Source organism: Phacochoerus africanus, chromosome 3, assembly GCF_016906955.1.
Source record: "Phacochoerus africanus isolate WHEZ1 chromosome 3, ROS_Pafr_v1, whole genome shotgun sequence".
Taxonomy (NCBI): Eukaryota; Metazoa; Chordata; class Mammalia; order Artiodactyla; family Suidae; genus Phacochoerus; species Phacochoerus africanus.
This window is the reverse complement of record NC_062546.1, coordinates 127,438,585-127,459,182: the sequence shown is the minus strand read 5'-3', so window position 1 is coordinate 127,459,182 and position 20,598 is coordinate 127,438,585. Positions and strand designations below refer to the sequence as shown.

Here is a 20,598-nt window from a genome sequence, read left to right as displayed (position 1 = left end):
TCACAGTGTTTCTCATTTATTTGTACCTTTATATGGATTTTTCCTCATTGAGCTCCTGAAGGGAGCTCAGGGTTTAGGATTACTCACATGTGTTATTGGAGGAAATATCATTCACCCCCAGTCTTAACATAAAGGGTGGTCATGAATGATAACAATTGAAGAGAAAAAATTGGTAGTCAAACAAGATGAATAAGGTATTAGGAATACAAAAGAGTCTGAATAGAACACACTGGTGCAATATAAGAAGGAGTCAGGGTATTTGTCTTTAATATTGTCCCAGAAGAAGAATATTTGAATCCAAGGAGCTTGATAATTTTGTATGAATTTTAGAGCCCAATTTTAACCCTACATAACAAGTTTCAAATCACACTAGAATTCATTGTTTTCCTGATATTCCACTTAAGAAACTACAATATCATGCAAATTAAATTGACATTCAAAAATTGACATTTTTAATTCAAATTCAGTTAAAAAGAAGTTCTTATTAAAATAACAATAATACCAACAATTCTGTAGAATAGTTATTAAAATGTTACTCTTGCAAAGTATTTTATGCTTGCATAGAATACTTCATCTGTGAAATTCATTTACCTCGATCGTATTATTTATCTTGTAAGAGTAAAGTTTCCTTTTTATCTTTAAATCAGTCACCGACCATTTCATGATTGGAAAATGGAGCAAAGATGACCAATTCATTCTGCTAAGCAAAGAGAACTGAAAGAAATGCAGCTGTTTCAAGGCAGCTTCCTATGCAGTGGAAAATATTTCTTTTTTATTAGCTCCATCTGATGGTTGATCTGGTTTTTACACACTGCCCAGGTATAAATTCCCAATAGTAATTTTGTTGTTTTCTATTCCTCTCTTTTTTCAGAAAAAATTGTGCCATACTGGGAAGGTACTCTTCAGTTGATTTTGTGCCTAATTCATTCATTGAATTCTACAAAGTATTTAATAATATAAAAAATATTCATGCTAATCTTATAGTTTTTTCTTTAAGTCGAGAAGCATAAATATTAGATTACAACAGTGTAAAATTTAAAATTTGAAAATATTATTGATATTGTCCTTTATGCACATCTTCACCTAGGACACACATACCTCTTAGACATGGTCTGCTTATTACCTAGTTTATTTTGAACATGTACATAATGATAACAAATTTTAAGAATATAAAAAAGACTTTATTTTACTTATTTATAGTTTATACTAATGGACTAGTTTAGCAAAAACCTGTTTATACAATATACCATCCTAATGTTTTCAGCTATGAGCATCGTGCTTGAAAATATAGTACTTTTGACGTAAAAAAAAATAGCTTAGGATTTAAATATATGCAAAATATATAACTGAGTCTAAGCATTAAATAAGAAGTAAATTAAAAAAATACTATACCTCAGCATCATATTCCCATAACTGATTTCCTCTCATATGGTGGCATTTTAACATGATTACAGGGCCATTGAGTCTAGAAACATCCAAGCACAAGTCATCGGTTCGAATTTCTTTGTCAGCAGTATAAGAAAATACCTGAAAATATAAAAGTCAGCTAATAAAGTAATATCTTCTTAAAAATGAAAAGTTTCAGTATAGCATATTTAAAGTAGAAGCTTTCATATAAGATAAACTTGTATTTTCAAATGATCTCTTCCGTGTGATCTTGAGAAAGCCAGTTCATCGCTCTGTGTCTTTTCCCTCAATTGCAAAATAACTACAGTGTCCGTGCTTTATAAGGTTTTTGTGAAGCCTCAGGTTAACAAATTAAATTATTATAATTTTTATAATTCTGACTTTGCTTTTTTTCCTTTTCTTTCTTTCTTTTTTTTTCTTTTTTGGCTGCCCCATGGCAGATGGAAGTTCAGTTCCTGAGCCAGAAATCAAATCCCAGCCAGAGCTGTGACCCTTGGGACCTTAATCCACTGCCCCAGGCTGGGGTTCAAACTGATCCCTCCACAGAGACACATGGCTGGAAGTTCCCAGGCTAGGGGTCAAATTGGAACTGCAGCTGCTGGCCCATGCCACAGCCGTAGCAACGCCAGATCCAAGCTGCATCTGCAACCTACACCACAGCTCACAGTAATGCCAGATCCTTAATCCACTGAGAAAGACCAGGGATTGAACCTGCATCCTTGTGGATACTAGTCAGGTTTGTTATGGCTGAACTACAACAGGAACTCTATTCTTTTTTTTTTAATTGGAGTAATAGATGATTTTCAGTGTTGTGTTAGTTTCAGGTATACAGCAAAATGATATATATATATATTTCTTTTACAGGTTATTACAAAAATATTGAGTATTGTTCCCTGTGCTATACAGTAGGTCCTTGTTGGTTATCTGTTTTATATATAATAGTATGTATATGTTAATCCCAAACTCCTAATTTATCCCTTCCCCCAACCTTTCCCCCTTTGGTAACCATAAGTTTGTTTACTATGTCTGTGGGTCTCATTCATTTATATAATTCTTTTTTTTTTAGATTCTACATATAAGCAATATCATATGATATTTGTTTTTGCCTGGTTTACTTCACTTAGTATAATCCATTTGCTGCAAATGCCATTATTTTTTTATGACTGAGTGATATTCCATTGTGTGTGTGTGTGTGTGTATACCACATCTTCTTCATGCTTTCATCTGTCAATGTACATTTAAGTTGCTTCCATGTCTTGGTTATTGTAAATAGTGCTCCAGTCAACATTAGAGTGCATATATCTTTTCAAATTAATGGTTTTCTCTGGATATATGCCCAGAAGTGGTATTGGTAGATGATATGGTAGCTCTATTTTTTGTTTTTTTTTAAGGAACCTCCATACTGTTTTCCAGTTGGTAAATTGGCTTACCAGTTTACATTCCCACCAGCAGTGTAGGAAGGTTTGGTTTTCTCCACATCCTCTCCAGCAACTATTATTTGTAGACTTTTAGATTATGGCCATTCTGACTGGTGTGAGTTGATACATCATTGTAGTTTTGATTTGCATTTCTCTAATATTAATGATGTTGATCAACTTTTCATGTGCCTTTTGGCTTTCTGTAGGACTTCTTTGGAGAAATGTTTACTTCGAAGAAATGTCTGAATAGGGAGTTCCCGTCATGGCGCAGTGGTTAACGAATCTGACTAGGAACCATGAGGTTGCAGGTTCGGTCCCTGCCCTTGCTCAGTGGGTTGACGATCTGGCGTTGCCGTGAGCTGTGGTGTAGGTTGCAGATGCGGCTCAGATCCTGCGTTGCTGTGGCTCTGGCGTAGGCTGGTGGCTACGGCTCCGATTGGACCCCTAGCCTGGGAACCTCCATATGCCGCAGGAGCGGCCCAAGAAATGGCCAAAAAAAGAAAAAAAGAAATGTCTGAATCTTCCAAGAAATGTCTACTTCGGAGAAATGATTTTCTGCCTTTTTTTCTTTTTTCTTTTTTTTTTTGTCTTTTTAGGGTTGCCCCTGGGGCATGTTGAGGTTCCCAGGCCAGGGATCCAGCCAGGGCTGTAGCTGCAGGCCTAAGCCATAGCTACAGCAATGCAGGATCCGAGCTATGTCTGCAAGCTACACCACAGCTCACGGCAACGTCGGATCCTTAAACCACTGAGCAAGGCCAGAGATCAAACCCACATCCTTGTGAATGCTAGTTGGGTTCGTTCACCACTAAGCCAAGATGGGAACTCCTGCCCATTTTTTGATTGCACTTTTTTTCTAAAAAAATATTGAGCTGTATGAGCTGTTTATGTATTTTACTTTTTATTTTTGCAAGCTTTTTATTTTGCTGTTATAGTTGATTTACAATGTTCTGTCAACTTCTACTGTGCAGCAAAGTGACCCGGATATATATGTGTGTGTATACACACACACACACACATATGTATATTTATATCCTTTTTCTCACATTATCCTCCATCATGTTCCATCACAAGTGACTAGATATAGTTTCCCGTGCTATACAGCAAGATCTCATTCCTTATCCGCTGAAAATGCAAAGATTTTCTCCCATTCTGTAGGTTGTCTTTTTGTTTTGTTTATTGTTTTCTTTGCTGTGCAAAAGCTTTTGAGTTTAATTAGGTCCTATTTGTTCATTTTTGTTTTTATTTCTAGTACTGTGGGAGACTGATTCAAAAAGATATTGCTGAGATTTATGTGTTCTGCTTATGTTTTCCTCTAGGAGTGTTACAATATATAGTTTTACATGTAGGTCTTTAATCTATCTTGAGTTTATTTTTTGGGTATGGTGTTAGATAATGTTGACTAGGTTATTAAATGCTTATTATTTGGTAGCATTGTATTTCTTGCATTATGTTTGCCTTATGAAGTTCACATAATAATTTCAATAAAATAAAGTTTATGAACTTAATGGAGCTCTCTGTAAAGGGCAGTCCTTGTTCCCACAATCATAGGACCAGTTCTCCAAGTCTAGAGACAATGTTTTTCATCAGTTTCCTTTCCATTACATAAATTTTATCAAATATTATCAGTGGGTTTCTGACGGTTTTAGATTTATCTTTAGAGAACTCATAAAGGCAGGCTCTCTGTTTATCTTTCTCATGTGTTTTTCACTGGGTTTGACTATAATTCTCAAAATGTCCAAGAAATGTCAGGCTAGATAGTAGTCTCATGGTTAGCTAATTCAAACTTATTTTGTAATCTCTATTATTTTGTTCCTAGTGTGAATAATTTATTTATAACATTGATTATTAAAGTTTCATGAGGGTTATTAAGTACATAATCATAAAAGGGTGTTTTCTTCTGTTAGTCATGATAAGCATGCTTCAGTATTCTATGAGTATTTTATTTTTTCTTTTTCGTATCAAGATGGAGTATGAGGAAGATCATCTCAAGGTCTTTTTGTTTCCTAAAGCAACATGATGAAATCTTAAAGCAGCTCTATGAATTACTTAAAACTCTGAGTCCTAATCTGTAAACTGAATAAGCCTTGAAACTGTTGTCTCTACAGCACTGCTACTCAGGGCTTCTATGAGACTCACAAGTAGCGGAAAGAGGAAGATGCAAAGTCAATAATGGAACCCAAGTACTCTCTTAAGCCAGCATCTTAAAAGGAAATTTTTCACAAAGGTTACATATTCTACTTAAAAATATAAAAACTTGGGAAGGGTATAAAGTTCATTTACTTGAACAATATAAAATATACACTTTATATATTCAAAAAATTCTAGCTTTGAAGCATTATGTAAGTGTGTGTCTATACTTGTTATCCTTTTTTTTTTTTTTTTTTGGCCTTGGCATGCAGCAGCTTGATGGGGGAATCTCAGTTCCTAGACTATAGACCAAGGATTGAACCCAAGCCACAGGGGTGACAGTGCCAAGTCCTAACCACTAGAGCACCAGGAAATTCCCAACTCTTTATACTTTCTATTGTATGTACTTTTCATAGAAAAATGAGTAACCAAAGAAGATTAAAGGAAGCACCCATCAAAGAAGTATTTGCATGCTTCCCAAACAGGGTTAGTATTTTTTAATACAATTACAAATATATTTAATTAAATAAATGAATCTGGTAGCAAACCTTAATGTGATAAAGGGTAATTTCTAGAGAAATTTCTTTTGCCCATTATAGGATTATTTCAATATGAAAGATTTTTTCCACTTTTATTTATTTTTAATAATTTTTATTTTTCCATTATAGCTGGTTTATAGTGTTCTGTCAGTTTTCTACTGTACAGCAAGGTGACCCAGTTACACATACATGTATACATTCTTTTTTGTTATGCTCCATTATAAATGACTAGATAATAGTTCCCAGTGCTATACAGCAGGATCTCATCGCTTATCCAATTTTCCACTTTTAAATTGCTTTATTTTAGTTACAGTGTACAGCATACAGATGATAATGTACTTGGAGACACCAAAGCATCCACTTACACCATTAATTTTGTATAATGAGTATAATCATGGCCTGAACAACATTTCTCCTCAGATCTTTCATCATAGTTTGGAAACTTTATTAGAAGTTCCAGAGAGCAGTCCACAAAGCATTCTTTTTCCTCAGTTTCTAATTTTGGTTCATTTTGGGGTCAACTGGTAGACATCTTAATGTAATTTACACTACATTTAAGAAAGATATTTGTTAGAGTTCCCTCTGTGGCACAATGGGATTGGTAGCATCTCTGCATTGCTGGGATTCAGGTTCCATTCCTGGCCTGGCACAATGGGTTAAGGATCCAGCATTGACACAGCAGCAGTGTAAGTCACAACTGTGGCTCGGATCTGATCCCTGGACTGGAACTCCACTTGCCATGGGGTGGCCAAAAATTTTTTAAAAAGATAATTATCGAATGGTTTTTGAGTCTATATACAAATGTATGAAATGTATCTTTGTACTTTGCAGTTGAAAAAAAATTATTTGATGCATGCGGGGATTGTTGGCAAACACTGGAAGTTAGAAGAAGCAAGGAATGATTCTCCCCTACAGGTTTCAGAAAGAATATACCCCTCCTGACACCCTGATTTCAGACTTCCAGACTCAAGAATTGTGAGACAATAAATTTCCCCTTCCTTCCTTTTTGTGGGGGGCCACACTTGTAACATATGGAAGTTCCCAGGCTAGGGTTTGAATCAGAGCTGCAGCTGCTAGGCTATGCCACAGCAGCACTGGATCCTGAGCCGTGTCCTCAACTTACACCACAGCTCAGGGCAATGCTGGATCTTTAACCCACTAGGGGGGCCAGGGATCAAACCTGTGTTTTCATGGATCCTAATCTGGTTTGTTTCCACTGAGCCACAATGGGAACTCCAGAGAAAATAAATTTCTGTAGTTTTAACTCATCCAGTTTGTGATGGTTTGTTCCAGCTCTCTGAGGAAACTAATAATTTTTCCTTTTATTCCTAATGCTGGTTGAAGCCTTTCTAAGTAATGGGATTAGTTTTCCAAATTGTCCTTGCAAATTTTGGATAGGAAAGTTGGATTTTTGGATTTCAAATCTATTGTATTTTGATGTCTGGGTTTAAAATTGTAACATCCAGTTAACACTTTCCAGAAACATGAAAGCAATCATTTTCATAATCATTTTTCCATTTAAATATATCTTTGTAAAGTGGCTCTTTACTGTGACTGGATGATTTACTTGCTTTCGTGTATATTTATTGAGGTCAGATTGATGTCTGTCTCTGAACTGATGCACTGAAGCGAATTTAGGAATAACTCAACATATAAAGATAATAGCCAAGTCCAATCTCAGTTCCTTTCAATCTTAATTGTTTTTTTTTCCCAGAGAAGGTAAACTTTTTCATTAAATTACACATGCATACAGTTTGTTCTGGATATTTCTTTTCGGCAAATATGGAAGTTCCCAGGCCAGGAGTTGAATCTGAGCTGTGGGTATGACCTATGCCACAGCTGCAGCAACATCAGAACACAACAGAAACTTCCATCTTTTAACTTTGTTCATGTAGCATTTTGTAACTACTCTTACTCCAATAGCTTATCTGCACTGTATTGCAGGTATGATAATCATCTGTGTATATCTTTGGGGCAGGATAGCACTAATACAAAGGGATTTGGAAAAAGACCTGGGTTTGAGACTTTACTCCATTCAGCCCAACTCTAAACATCATACTTAACCTAAGTAACATCTCAGCATTAGTTATCTGTGCAAAATCCAGGAGTATAATCTACATGTGATTACAATGTGTCTCATCTTTTTGTTTTATTTTTTAAACCTCCCTTCCCCAATAATAATGCTCTAGAGATATGTTTTGAATACTGATGGAAATAATTCTAGGAAAAGGGTATGTGTCCAGTAATTACTTGCTGAATTTAAATGAAAGCAATTTGTTCTTGGAATCCTCTAACCCACTTGGTGGAAAACAGTAAGAGATAAGGTAATGTAATAAGCAGGATGCACTGATACAATAACAAAAATGTGACTGACATTTCTATTTTCTTTATAGTTCATTGTTAAACCTCCCATTTTAAGCACTGCTGGTGTTAAAGTTTATATATATTTAATACTTTGCCTTGAAAGGCTTTAAAGGAAGTCTACAATTCAGCAATCTATACTCAAATACTTCCCAAATATTTACTCATATTCTATATGGTAATATCAAAGAGTATCAATTGTAAATTTAAGCCCAGTAGGAATTCCTTCCAAAAGATACCTCAATAATACTTGAATATGCAAATGTTGTTTTTTATGTGACTGTTGTAGAATTCTCAGTCAGATAGCCCCGAGATTCTTGTCCCTTGGTGTACATGCCCTGTATAGCACCCTGCCCTTGAATGTCAGTAAGACTGTGATTATGACAGGAAAGTCACTTCATGCTTACATTATATTATATTAGACTTTGCCTTTTCAGACTGAAAAAGATGGGACCTCAGTTCTCCCCTGCAAGGAACTGAAATCTGCCAGTAACTGGGAATTTTGGAAAAGAACCTGGAGCCTCCAGTAAGATCATAGTTCTGTCCAGCATCTTGATTTCAGTCCTGTAAAACCCTGAGCAGAGAACTCAGCCGTGTTGCACCTGAATTTCTGACCTACAGAACCATGAGATAATAATTTTGTGTTATTTTAAGTCACTTAATTGGTAGTAATTTGTTACACAACAATGTTGTTACACAACAATAGAAAACTAATACAGTGACCATCAAGGTGAAGAATATGCAAAGCCTAAATTATTTTCACCACGTGGAACACATTCTCCATGCTATGTCTTTATCATTTATTAATTCAGTGATTAATCCATCTATTTATTAAATTGATACTTTGAGAAAATGTTTCACACTTTATCCAAATTACATAGGCCCTTCACAAAACTTTGAATTTGATATGTAAACATAACCTGAGTACCAACATTTCTATGAGTTTCCTCCACTCTTCCGACCTGCTTGAACTCTATTCTTTGTGTTATTGTGTTGATTTATGTAACAGATTAGCTTTCTCTTAATTGTATTCTTTCCTGTGTTTTCCTCCATTGAATTACTCCTTAAATATTTTTTTTTCTCTGAAGAACTGGGCTTCACAAATAGAAATTACAAGTGAAGTAAAGTGAATTCTTGTATGGAGTATTCTCCTTTAGTCATGGGCAATATAATAATAATACTTCGCCTTTATGACTATGTCATTAGTTGGAACCATGCATAGCAAGATATCTTGTCTTTGAGGTTCTTACTCATTTATGAAATACACGACAGCAATAATATATATCATGACCTATATATGAGAACTATTCATTTTAATGTTTGTTTTATTAGCCACAAATTAATGATAAAAGACTTTGTGATATCATTTCTGAATGTGTTTTTACTGGTACTTTATATTATTTCAAATGTTATTTTACATACATTGTGTTATTAGACAGTTCCTAAAACTCTGGTACATGGCATATAATTAGATAAAAATTATTAAATTTATTAAAAAGTCTCAAAGGCAAATTAAAATATCCTTAAGATAGCACAAAGATAATCCTATTGTGTATAACTGCATCTTATCTCTAAAGGTAAACTACTCTTTAGTTTAAATTAAACTTTAAAAAATTCACCTCCCTATTACTACCACATTTGCAGTGATGCAAATAATACTGAATTTTTTCAGGTGATTTCAAGCTTTAAAAAATCTTACTTATGTCATTTGTCATCGCTGCAAACTGAGATCAATTTAGTTTGGCTTCCTCCTGAAGCTGACATTGATGAAAGATGCAAGTATAAGCAGTTTATTACATAGGTAATCCCAAGAAAGACCAGCAGGAATGCAGGGAGGCAAAGCAGCCAATAAAGTGTACATTACAAATTAGTTACACTATAGGTAATTGGAGCATAAACCTGTTGGGAACCTGGAAACCAGATACAGTAAGCCTCAGATTCAGTTCCCAGGAAGAGTGAAGAATCTTGGATAATTATACCACCGGCCCTCAGCTTTTGCTTGAGGTGTGCTTCCAGGGAGTAGAGGTGATTAATTCCCTAGGTGTGATGAGATGGACAAAGCAGCTTCTGCCAGAGAAAACCATCAGGCAGAGGGACAGGATCTGACCTTTAGATGTTGGGCTGGAAGCAAGTGAAGGAGAGAAAGCAAACATTTTGACATAATCTCCCATGTTTTTGCTAAGATAGAAGTCATTTTAAATATTAGTATATTAAATAAGAGATAGCACATATGATAGATTACACATTTCTTCAATAACTTTTCAGGGTTAGCATTATAATTTCTCTTTTTCAAATAAGGAATAATGAGGCTTGAAAAGTTTAGATAAATTCCAGTCACTTAATTGCAAGTGGGAGTACCTGTCTTTGAAATATTGCCTATCTGGCTCCATGTTCTTTTCACCATTTAACATTTCACTTCTGGGATATTTTAAAAATTAAACTCTAAACTTTATTCAGATTTCATAAGTTTTTTCTTTACAGTTCTCATATGATCCATGTTCAATTTTTCAGGATCCCATCTAGGATGCCGTGTTACATGTGGTTGTTACATGTCCTCAGCCAACTCTGGCAAATGCTCATGCTTTCCTCTTTTTGATGACAGTTTTGAGGAGTACTATTTAGGTATTTTGTGGAATGTACCTCACTTTGGGTTTGTTTAATGTTCATCTCATGGTTAGATTGGGGATATAGGTTTTTGGGAGGAAGATCACAAAGGTGAAGTGTCTTATCAAAGGTGCATGGTACTGCCATGACTCACAGCATGGAACCTTGATCATTTACCCAAGGTAGAATTTGCTATGTGTCTCCACTAGGAAGTTACCACTACCCCCTCCCCTGTTCCATTCTTTGAAATCATGTCAATAAGTGCAGCCCTCATACATGAGGGGAGGAGGGTTAAATTCTACCTTCTGGAGTAAAGATTGTCTATATAAACATTTGTAATTTTCCTATATAGGAGATCTCAGGATTAGATCTCAATATTAACACGTCTCTAAAAACTTCACTCTAAAACTGAGGGTCAGGTCTTTATATTAGATTTATGTATAACACATTAAGATACTCATAGTAAAAAGATAAATCTAGCTCATGGAACACTTGCTTCACTCACTGAATGAAGAAGAGGTCTCTTGAGTGGGCAAAGGGACCATTTCCATCCCCTAGAAATGGCACTTAGTCTCATCAGTGTGTATGATATGGATTGAACACTGGCCATTGTGACCTATAGGAGACCACTTTGGTCATTCTTTGGTGTTATAATGACCATACAGTGCATCTCTGAATTTATTAGCTGTTACTTTCTTGGGAAAAAAATAGTGCCTCTTAAAGTAAACAATTACTATGTAACTCAGTCAGATATGCACATTTTATTCTTAAAAGAACACTAGCAAAATCTATTTAGAAAGCTAGCAGCTCGAGAGAGGAAGTAGAAATATATCTATTTGGTAGGTTTTCATTAAAATCTTTCATTAAAAGATTCTTTATTGGAAATTGGAATAGATGCTAGGATGTTTCCATGGTAACCTACTGAAGTCTTTTTTACTTTAATGGAAAGGTATCATTTCTGTGTATACCGCACATAGCTTCTTGCTCAGTACTGGATGAAGTCCTTTGATAACAAAATAAAAGAAATGAACTGACAGAATTTCTATAGTCTGTCCCAACTTGTGGTGGAATTATACTTGGGTACTAAATAACAAGAATAAAAAGCCCTTTTCATTTTGGCCACATTCACCATGCCATTTTTAATAACAAAAGTGCATAGGCAAGTATTTTCATGAGGTTGTATTAGAAATAGGTTATAAGCTATCCTTTAACAACCTTTATATTCTGAAAACACATTGCTCCTTTTGTGCCCTCAAGTCAGAATTTCTGTGCTTGACATTTACATTCTATTAAAATCTTAGCTTTACTCTTTATAAAAATTTTCCACTCTCCCTAGTCCAGGCCTTCCACTTCACATGGGCTATTATCCTCACTGTTCTTGATTTCACTCCATTCTCTGTGCTTCCTGACAGCTTTGTGAAGCCTTTTAGATCCACTCCTATCCTTATCAGACCTTTTTCTGAATGCCTCTTGTATAACAGTACAAATATTCTTTGTTTCAAGAATCATTATTTTGTATTTCCATTAATATTGAGGGTAGGGATTGTGTGTCAGTTATTTATATTTAATCTAATTAAAAAGTGGAAGTGGGCTTAAACAGAATTTTACATATACATCATATATACCAAATACAATAGAGAGAAGGGAGAGACAAAAATCCATCTACATACTGGTCTAGGGAAAAGAATCTGAAAGAGAATGGATGTGTGACTAAGTCACTTTGTTGTACAGCAGAAATTATCACAACTTTGTAAATCAACTATACTTCCATAACAGGTTGGAAAATGAAAAAAAAAACAAAAAACCCATCTATATAATAAATAACCATAATAGAATAAAAATAATCCAAGTATGAGACTTATATAAAACCATGTCCATAGAATATTATTCATTCATTTCTCTGGGTGAACCATGCATATGAGGTAAAAAACAAAAAACTTGTTTCTCAGGAGACAACTCTTCCTAATACTCAGTAAAACATGACATTTTCATAGCGGTACTCATAGGAAGGACTCTGTGTCATGTGTTTTTTTTTTTGTTTTTCCAGTTGGGAATGATATTTTGAAAGTGGTTCTCACTTCACTATTGAATAAGGGTGGAGTGAAGATGTGAACAGGTTGGAGCTTTGTGGGAAAGTTATATTGAAACTATTGTAGCACCTCAGCTATAAGGCAATCAAGGCCCATATTTAGAAGAGTAGAATTATTAATGAAAAAAAAAAAAGAAATAGGTAAAAGGGGCAAGTAGAAAAAATCCGCAAGACTTAGTGCCTAGTTTGAGAAGGGCAGGGAATGATAAGAGGAAGATAAAAGAGGAAATTGTAAAAGATAAATGAATATAAATATTGAAGGAAAAGGGCTTTGGATGAGAGGTGAGTTAATTACTTGCACATGGAGTTAGAGGCTCCATTTGGTCATTCAAGTAAAAATGTGCATAAGTCAGTTTGAAACAATGGGTTAAAGCCCAGGAATTGGTATGATTTTGGAGCTCTCATAGAGATAAGTTTAAGGGGATTGATTTCCTAGGTAAGTAGAATGAAAAGAATCAAGAATAAACAAAGTAGCATGGAAATAATGGACTGACTTGTACATGTATCCCAAAGGTATACAATAAATGATTGTCGTCTTTGCATATTTTCTCCTGCTAACATCATATACTAACCTCATCTAGAGTATCTATTATAGTCCAGGATAACCAGGTTTTGTTGGATGAATGACTGAGCCCATTTTACCATTCCATCCTCAGTGTGTTTTAGTCTTTTGATAGGAGCATAAGCCAACCAAAGACCAGAGAAGCTCTTCCAGCCAAGCATTAACTAGACTGAAAGGCTTTTGGAATAATTCCTATTTCTGTAGAAGTTATAATAACTCTGCTGTCTTCCAGCTCACATGCCTGCAGCTCATTTAAACATTTAATGAATAGTACATGTTCTTTTTTTCCTCACAAGCCATTGTAGAATTTTACTGTGTGAAATCCCCAGTGAGCTTTAATTTCATTGTTCAGGTTACCAACAGGGGACCAAATTAGTGTAAAAATGACTTATAAGTAATTATGAGATGTAAATTGTACTTATAAAAATGTAAACTTTGAATACATAACCTGTTGAATGAATATATCCATTATAATCTATAAGTACACTAAAATGCATTACTAAAATAATTAAGCTTTCTCTAGGGCAGGGTCTATAATGAGGAGAAAAAGTTTTTACTCTCAAAATTTGTAATGCACTTGTCATAAGATTAGATTGTTCTTAAGTATAAATAATCGCATTTTAGAGGAAGAGGAGACATTTGTATGAAAATATAAATAAGACCTAATAATCTCTTCTTTATCTTGGCAGACACCAGGGTTTTAACAAATGGTTAGCATAGGCTTCTGTAAAGGCTTGCTACCTTGAAAAATGTCTCTGAATCATTTATTGCAATAAATTACATAGAATGTTTCCATGTTCTTTATTGCTGTCTCCAAATGTGTGGCTCCAGGGAGAAAGAGAAACATTATAAATGCATTTGCTAAAATGCGAGTGGGTTTTTCCATCACTTTATATTTTTTGTCTTTAGAAGGAATAAGTATGGTATGTATGAAGGCTGCTTTTCTCCCTATTTTTCATTAAAGTTATAAGTGTTTCAATAGGAAACACCATTGAGTTTTTAAAAATTTTATATTGATATCAAAGTAAAATGTTATTTCATAAATATTAATCTAATTTGTACTCAATGTATACATTTATATAAATTTTAAATAAAATTATGTAAATGTCATATAAAAATTAGTGTCAGTATTTGAGTAGATCTAGTATATGTCCAATGAGGCTAAGACCTATTTACCAATTTTGATACTGGCTTCTTTAAGATGATGTAAATGTCATATAAAAGCACCTTATTAGAAGAGAATGATATTTTGATATCAAAGAGAAAACATGAAGGCAGACATTGTTTGGGATAAATAAACTGTTTAAAAGTTCCTATGTGAAAACACAACGGGAAAAACTGCAAGTCAGAAAAATATCTTCAATGTGTATGACAGAAAATAATCAAGTGTTTTTAATAAGAGAGCAAGAGAATAAAGAACCACCTCTATCTCTAGTGAAAACATTAATGAACAAACGTGACTGGGAAATTTTTTTTTATTAATTTTTTTTTGTCTTTTATCTTTTTAGGGCCAGACCCACTGTATATGGAGGTTTCCAGGCTAGGGGTCAAATCAGAGCTACAGCTGCCGGCCTACACCACCGCCACAGCAATGCCAGATCTGGGCTGCATCTGCGATCTGCATCACAGCTCATGGCAACACTGGATCCTTAACCTACTGAGTGAGGCCAGGGATCAAACCTGCAACCTCATGGTTCCTATTCGGATTTGTTTTTGCTGTGCCATGACAGGAACTCTTGACTGGGAAATTTATAAAGTAGTGATGCCAATTTTAAAAATACTTAAATGAATCTGTTATGTTAGGAATATGATTTAAAGTGAGATAAAATGTTTCTTCCATACTAAATTGGAAAAGATGAAAAATCAGAAAAATATGATACCCAGTTAGGGTTGACCACTGTGATCACAGTCATTGGAAATCAGTATAGATGGAGGTAATAAAAAACTGGTGTGGAGTCAGCCACATTTAGGTTCAAACTGGCTCTACAACCTCAATCACATTATTAACCTCAGTGTTTCCACTAAATTCATGAGTAAAGTCAGGATAATACTTCATAGATTATTGTAAAAATCAAAGGGTTAATATGTGTTAAATGTGTATCATTGTACATTTTCCTATTTGAGCTATTTGTCCTATTGAAATGTTAGAGGACAGTTTATCACTGTATACTAAAAGCCTTATAAAATTGTATAACCTTTGATCTAGCAAATTTACTTCTAGGCATTATTTCTAAAGAAGTAAAATGTGTCGAAGCTCACCAGATTTTAGCTACATGGGTATTGATGAACCTGAGCTATAACAATGGAAATTCGTAAGTAACACTGTGTGCTAAACAATAAGGGATTGATTAAATAAATTAATGTTTATCCAAGAAGTTGTTAACGAATATGTAGCGGAAAAGAAGATAAATTATTTGAATTTTAAACAGTGAGCATATGTTAAGTTTGTTTGTGAGTGGAACAGTATTTGGCCAACAGTGCAGTTAAAACAGTACTAAGGGACTGTAGGACATGAACATGCACAGAGCGTGCAGGGTATGGAGAGTTTATCAGATAGGTCTAGGGCACAAGGAACTGTTAGAACATCAAGTGAGATGAAGCTGGAAAGCCAGATGGGGTTGAAATTATGAGGGGCTTTCAACATCATAACTAGGGAATTTGTACTTTGTTTTTGAGCAGTGAAGAATTGCTGGAGATTTTAATCTGATTTTAATTCTAATGTAGCAAGTATGGAATGTACTTATAGAATTACACATAATATGTGGAAATAATGAGGTTTTTTGACCACACAGGTGAAAGAAGATGTAGGCTGGGACAAAGAGAGAGCCTCTGTTTTTCAAAAGACTTAGCAGTAGGTGTCAAGGGACATTATTTTCATAAAAATTAGGGAGTGTGGGGATGAGTGAAATTTCAGAAGTGAAGTGTCTATCAGATTTTAAGTTTGAATAATTTTATGAAAGAAAATGTGTATAATTTGGAAAGCTTTAATTTTGAGATGCCTGTAAAGAGTCCCAGTTACTAATTAGCAATAGATTTCAGAGCTAAGGACAGAAGTTGGGGATGAAGATAGAAATCTGAGTCATTAGCACTGTAGGTGACATGGAACTGCTTCCAGGAATCCATGTCATCTTTTTAGAAGTATAAAGAAGACAATCCCATAACTTCTAGTAACACACTTTCTACCAATATATTGTAACTTTTTTTCTCTTGTAAAAAATTTATGTTCAAGTTTTAATTAAATTTTTCTTTATTTTCATTATATTGTGTTTAATGATCATGATATCTCCAAAATTAAAAAATCCCAAACTACCAAAATTACTCAAGTAGAAATGGTTAAAAGTACAATTGTCTAGAAATATAAAATGCCTCCTTTTAGAAACAAAACTGAGTGGAAATGCTAAAAAAATAAAAAGCATTAACATTTGTTATGACTTTTGTGTAAAAGCAGGAGAAAGAAATTTGAATATTTTTATGGGTTGAGGCTACTTTTAAAAATTCAAAACTAAATAACCATAAAAAGAGATGCTGTTTCCATGGTAAAAAGAATAGCAATAAAAAACAGGGAAGGTAGCTTTGAAAATAAAATCCTAAGATCTGTCTTTTTTAAAATGTCAAAATTTTAACCAAATTCCTAGCATTAATTATCCTAGAAATATTGAATTTCATCAAAAAATAAATTATAACAGGTTTATTTGATGGTTTAGTTTTTTCATGATAGGTATTTGTAAGAATAACAGTAGAGGCAGTTCATTTTATTGATCTTAACAGTACCATAGTGTGGCTTGTGCTTTTATCTTGCCTCTGGCAATAGCCACTGAATAAACATTTTATTTTTTATAAGTAAAAACAGAGATAATTAAGAACACAAATGGAAATAATAAAGAGAGCAATTAATAGCAGTAGACCAAAATATACTGGGTATCTAGTATAGGCCATGCTAGTATTAGTTGTTTTATAAATTTTACTAATCTTTGGAGACAAAAATTGATGAAAATTTTTTATGCATTTTATAGATAAAATACTGAAGCTCAAAAATGTTGTCATGGGAGTTCCCACTGTGGTGCAGCGGAAACGAATTCAACTAGTATTCATGAGGATGTGGGTTTGATCCCTGGCCTCTCTCAGTGGGTCGGGTTCCAGCATTGCCTTGAACTATTGCGTAGGTCACAGATGTGGCTTGGATCCTGTGTTGATGTGGCTATGGTATAGGCCAGCAGCTGTAGCTCCTATTTGACCCCTAGCCTAGAAACTTTCATATGCCACCAGTACAGCCCTAAAAAGCAAAAAAAAAAAAAAAAGTCCCTTATCATAGGTTATCCAGTTAATTAGGTTAGAATAGTGTTATGATATTCTTCTTTTATCAGTAGTTCAATTTCTCCATTTTTATTTGTTCAATAAAGTAATACATATAGAAAATGTGGGATTAAAAGGTAAAATTTCTCATTCCAGTTCAATCTTCTCTGCAGAGGTAATTTATATTCCAAATAGATTTCTATACATTTCTAATAAATTGTATAGCATTTATATAAATTTAGATATTGTAGATACTAACAAAAAGTCCATATATTTTTCACAAATAAGATCATTCAACATAAGTTGAACTCTGTTATTTTTCCCTCTTTTCAATTTTTTATAACAATACATATAGACCTCAGTCATTTTGGTGGCTATGTAGTAATCTACACTGTTGATCCACCATGATTTATTTAAACATTCTCCTCTTGATAAATATTTGTTTCCATTATTCCTGTTACAACCAAATGGGCTATATTAAGCATTCTCATATTTGTAGCATGAATAAATATTCATATAGATAAAAAATATTGGTTTTAAATTTTATCTTATTAAGTTGATAATGTAGAGACATTAGAATATTTGTAGATATGGCTTATTTACTTATTGTTTATTTGTCCCCTTTATTTGGGAATTCCTGAGATTAGTGTCTTTCTATGCTTTTGATTACTGTGACAGTAACGGGATTCTTTGGCAATGTCTGCATATTACCAAGGTATAAGTCCATTATTCTGACCATGAATTCTTTCGTCTGTTTATTTGACTAGTATTTATTAGGTGCCTACTATATCTCAAGTGCCAGGTGCTGGGGATGAAGACAGGAGTAAGCTATAGCCCCTGCCAACAGGAAGTTTATAGTAGAGTAGCTTATTTCTGGGTATTTGAAAACTTGTAAATGGATAATGTAATTTTTAACATTTATTATCCAGCTATTTCATTTACTTAGACAAATTTAAGTGTCTGGCTGGTTATCTTTTTTTAACACTAACCTTGGCACCTTAATGAATCCATGATGGTAATTTACCTAGGGGATCTTCCCCTCATTTTTATCTGTATTAGAATCAGAATGATTTCATAAATAATGCTTCCCTTTTTGAATTCTTCAGGTTATCATGGTACAGGTGATGAGATGATTTTTTTATATAAACTATTGAAACACATGGGAAGCACTTCTGTGTTTTTAATTAAAAATTATTTTATATTGGAGTATGGTTGCTTTATAATGGTGTGTTACTTCCACGTGTAGAGAGAAGTGAATCAGTAATACTACATAAATATCTACTCTTTTTTGAAAAAAATTTTTTTAGAAAGATGGAAGGCAGTGTTTTTTACATTTTTAAAAATTTTTTTGACTTTTTTTTTAGGGCCACACTCACAACATATGGAGGTTCCTAGGCTAGGGGTCCAATTGGAGATGCAGCTGCTGCCCTACATGACAGCCACAGAAATGCCAGATTAGAGCTGCGTCTGTGACCTACACCACAGGTCACAGCAATGTTGGATCCTTAATCCACTGAGCGAGGCCAGGGATCAAACCTGCGTCCTCATGGAAACTAGTCAGATTCATTTCCGCTGAGCCATGATGGGAACTCCTCTTTTTCAAATTCTTTTCCCATTTAGCTTATTATAGAATATTGAGTCAATTCCCATTGCTGTACAGTAGGTCCTTACTCGTTATCTATTTTATATATAGTAGTATGTATATTTTAATCCCAAATGTCCACCCAATACCCATGGTAAATAAACTGTGAGGAGCAGCTATGTGTGTGAGGTGAAGTATTTAGTGTTTTTGTGCCATGAGATGTCCAACTAATACATTTCTGGCCAAATAGGCACACATGGAGGTATGTTGAGCCTCTAAGAAGGCGTCCGCTTTTCCTAATAATTGGACAGACATAGCTATTGCAAATCTCTTCCATACCCACTTCTTCCTTCCTCGAATGTGGACATGAAGTCTAGAGTTTCAGCAGCCCTCCTGTGACCAACTGATGATAAAAATTAACTTTAAAGATTCAAGAATGAAAAGATAGAAGGCTTCTGGCTTTTTGGTGTAATCACTGAGGATCTACAAAAATTATCAACAATTGACTACTTTCAGATTTGTTATTATGTGAAAAAAATTAAAATCCTAGGTATTTAGTCCTCTGATGTTTAAGCTTTTGCTATTTGTGGTTGAACTCATTTAGACTCCACTGGGTTTTGGTAGTAGAAGCATCTTATATTCATTGTGAGTTTCAAAATCTCACTTTCAATTTCATTGCTTGTGATTGGTCCACTCATATTTTCTATTCCTTGTTCAGTCTTGAAAGATTGTATCTTTCTAAGAAGTCAGTACAATAAGCTAGACCATTTTTGAATGCTCTGTTGTTGTACGGCCTATGTTGTTTCCATCATCTTCTTTCATAAGGTTATTTTCCCATGCTGTAATTTTAGAAAGTTTGATTCAAATATTTTCTTTCTTAAATTCCAACTGTGTAGCACTAATTGGATTAGGATTTTAATAAGTTGTTTTTATTTTTTTATTTGGTTTTAGGGAGAAACTTAATTTTAATGTTCTTCATTGAATTACACATCTGATTTGAAGCATGGTGTCAAAACTTAGAGTCATTTCCTTCTGTGTGTGTGTGTGTGTTTTTTTTCCTGTATAGACTCTTCATACATTACAAATATAACCATCATGTTGTGCTGAGCAGAATAATTTTTGCTTCCTTAGCTCACTTTAAAGAATTAGATAACACACTGGAGTGCTTCTCCTTGACCCTTTCAAACAACCGGTCTATAGAGGAGCAACTGTCTCTAACTTTGCTTTGTTATATGTTCTCATGAGTTCCAAACTCTGCCTCTCAAAGTAGCCATGGCAGCAGGACTTATAGCAAGAGCCTCCACATGGCCCACTTGTAGTGCCACTTTCCGGTACTTACAGAGAGCATAAGAATCCTTCTTATAGTCTGATAAACTTTCTAATGATTAATTGGATGGTCACACAAAAAAAGGTGCACTAAACTTTTAGCTAAGTATAAATTGTTTAAATACTACATTTTTGGGAGTTTCTGCCTTGCCTCAGTGGTTAGTGACTCCGACTAGGAACCATGAGGTTGCAGGTTCGATCCCTGGCCTTACTTAGTGGGTTCAGGATCTGATGTTGCCGTGAGCTGTTGTGTAGGTTGCAGATGCGGCTCGGATCTTGTGTTGTTGTGG

General features: G+C 34.4%; 1 protein-coding gene across 1 annotated transcript in view; it reads right to left on the bottom strand.

The window, feature by feature from the left end:
• GALNT13 (polypeptide N-acetylgalactosaminyltransferase 13) overlaps window positions 1–20,598 on the bottom strand; it is a 584,203-nt gene that overhangs the window by 11,117 nt on the left and 552,488 nt on the right. Inside the window, exon 12 of the mRNA XM_047770427.1 lies at window positions 1,393–1,527. Coding sequence (XP_047626383.1) covers window positions 1,393–1,527 — 135 coding nt within the window. The remainder of the gene's footprint in view (window positions 1–1,392; window positions 1,528–20,598) is intronic.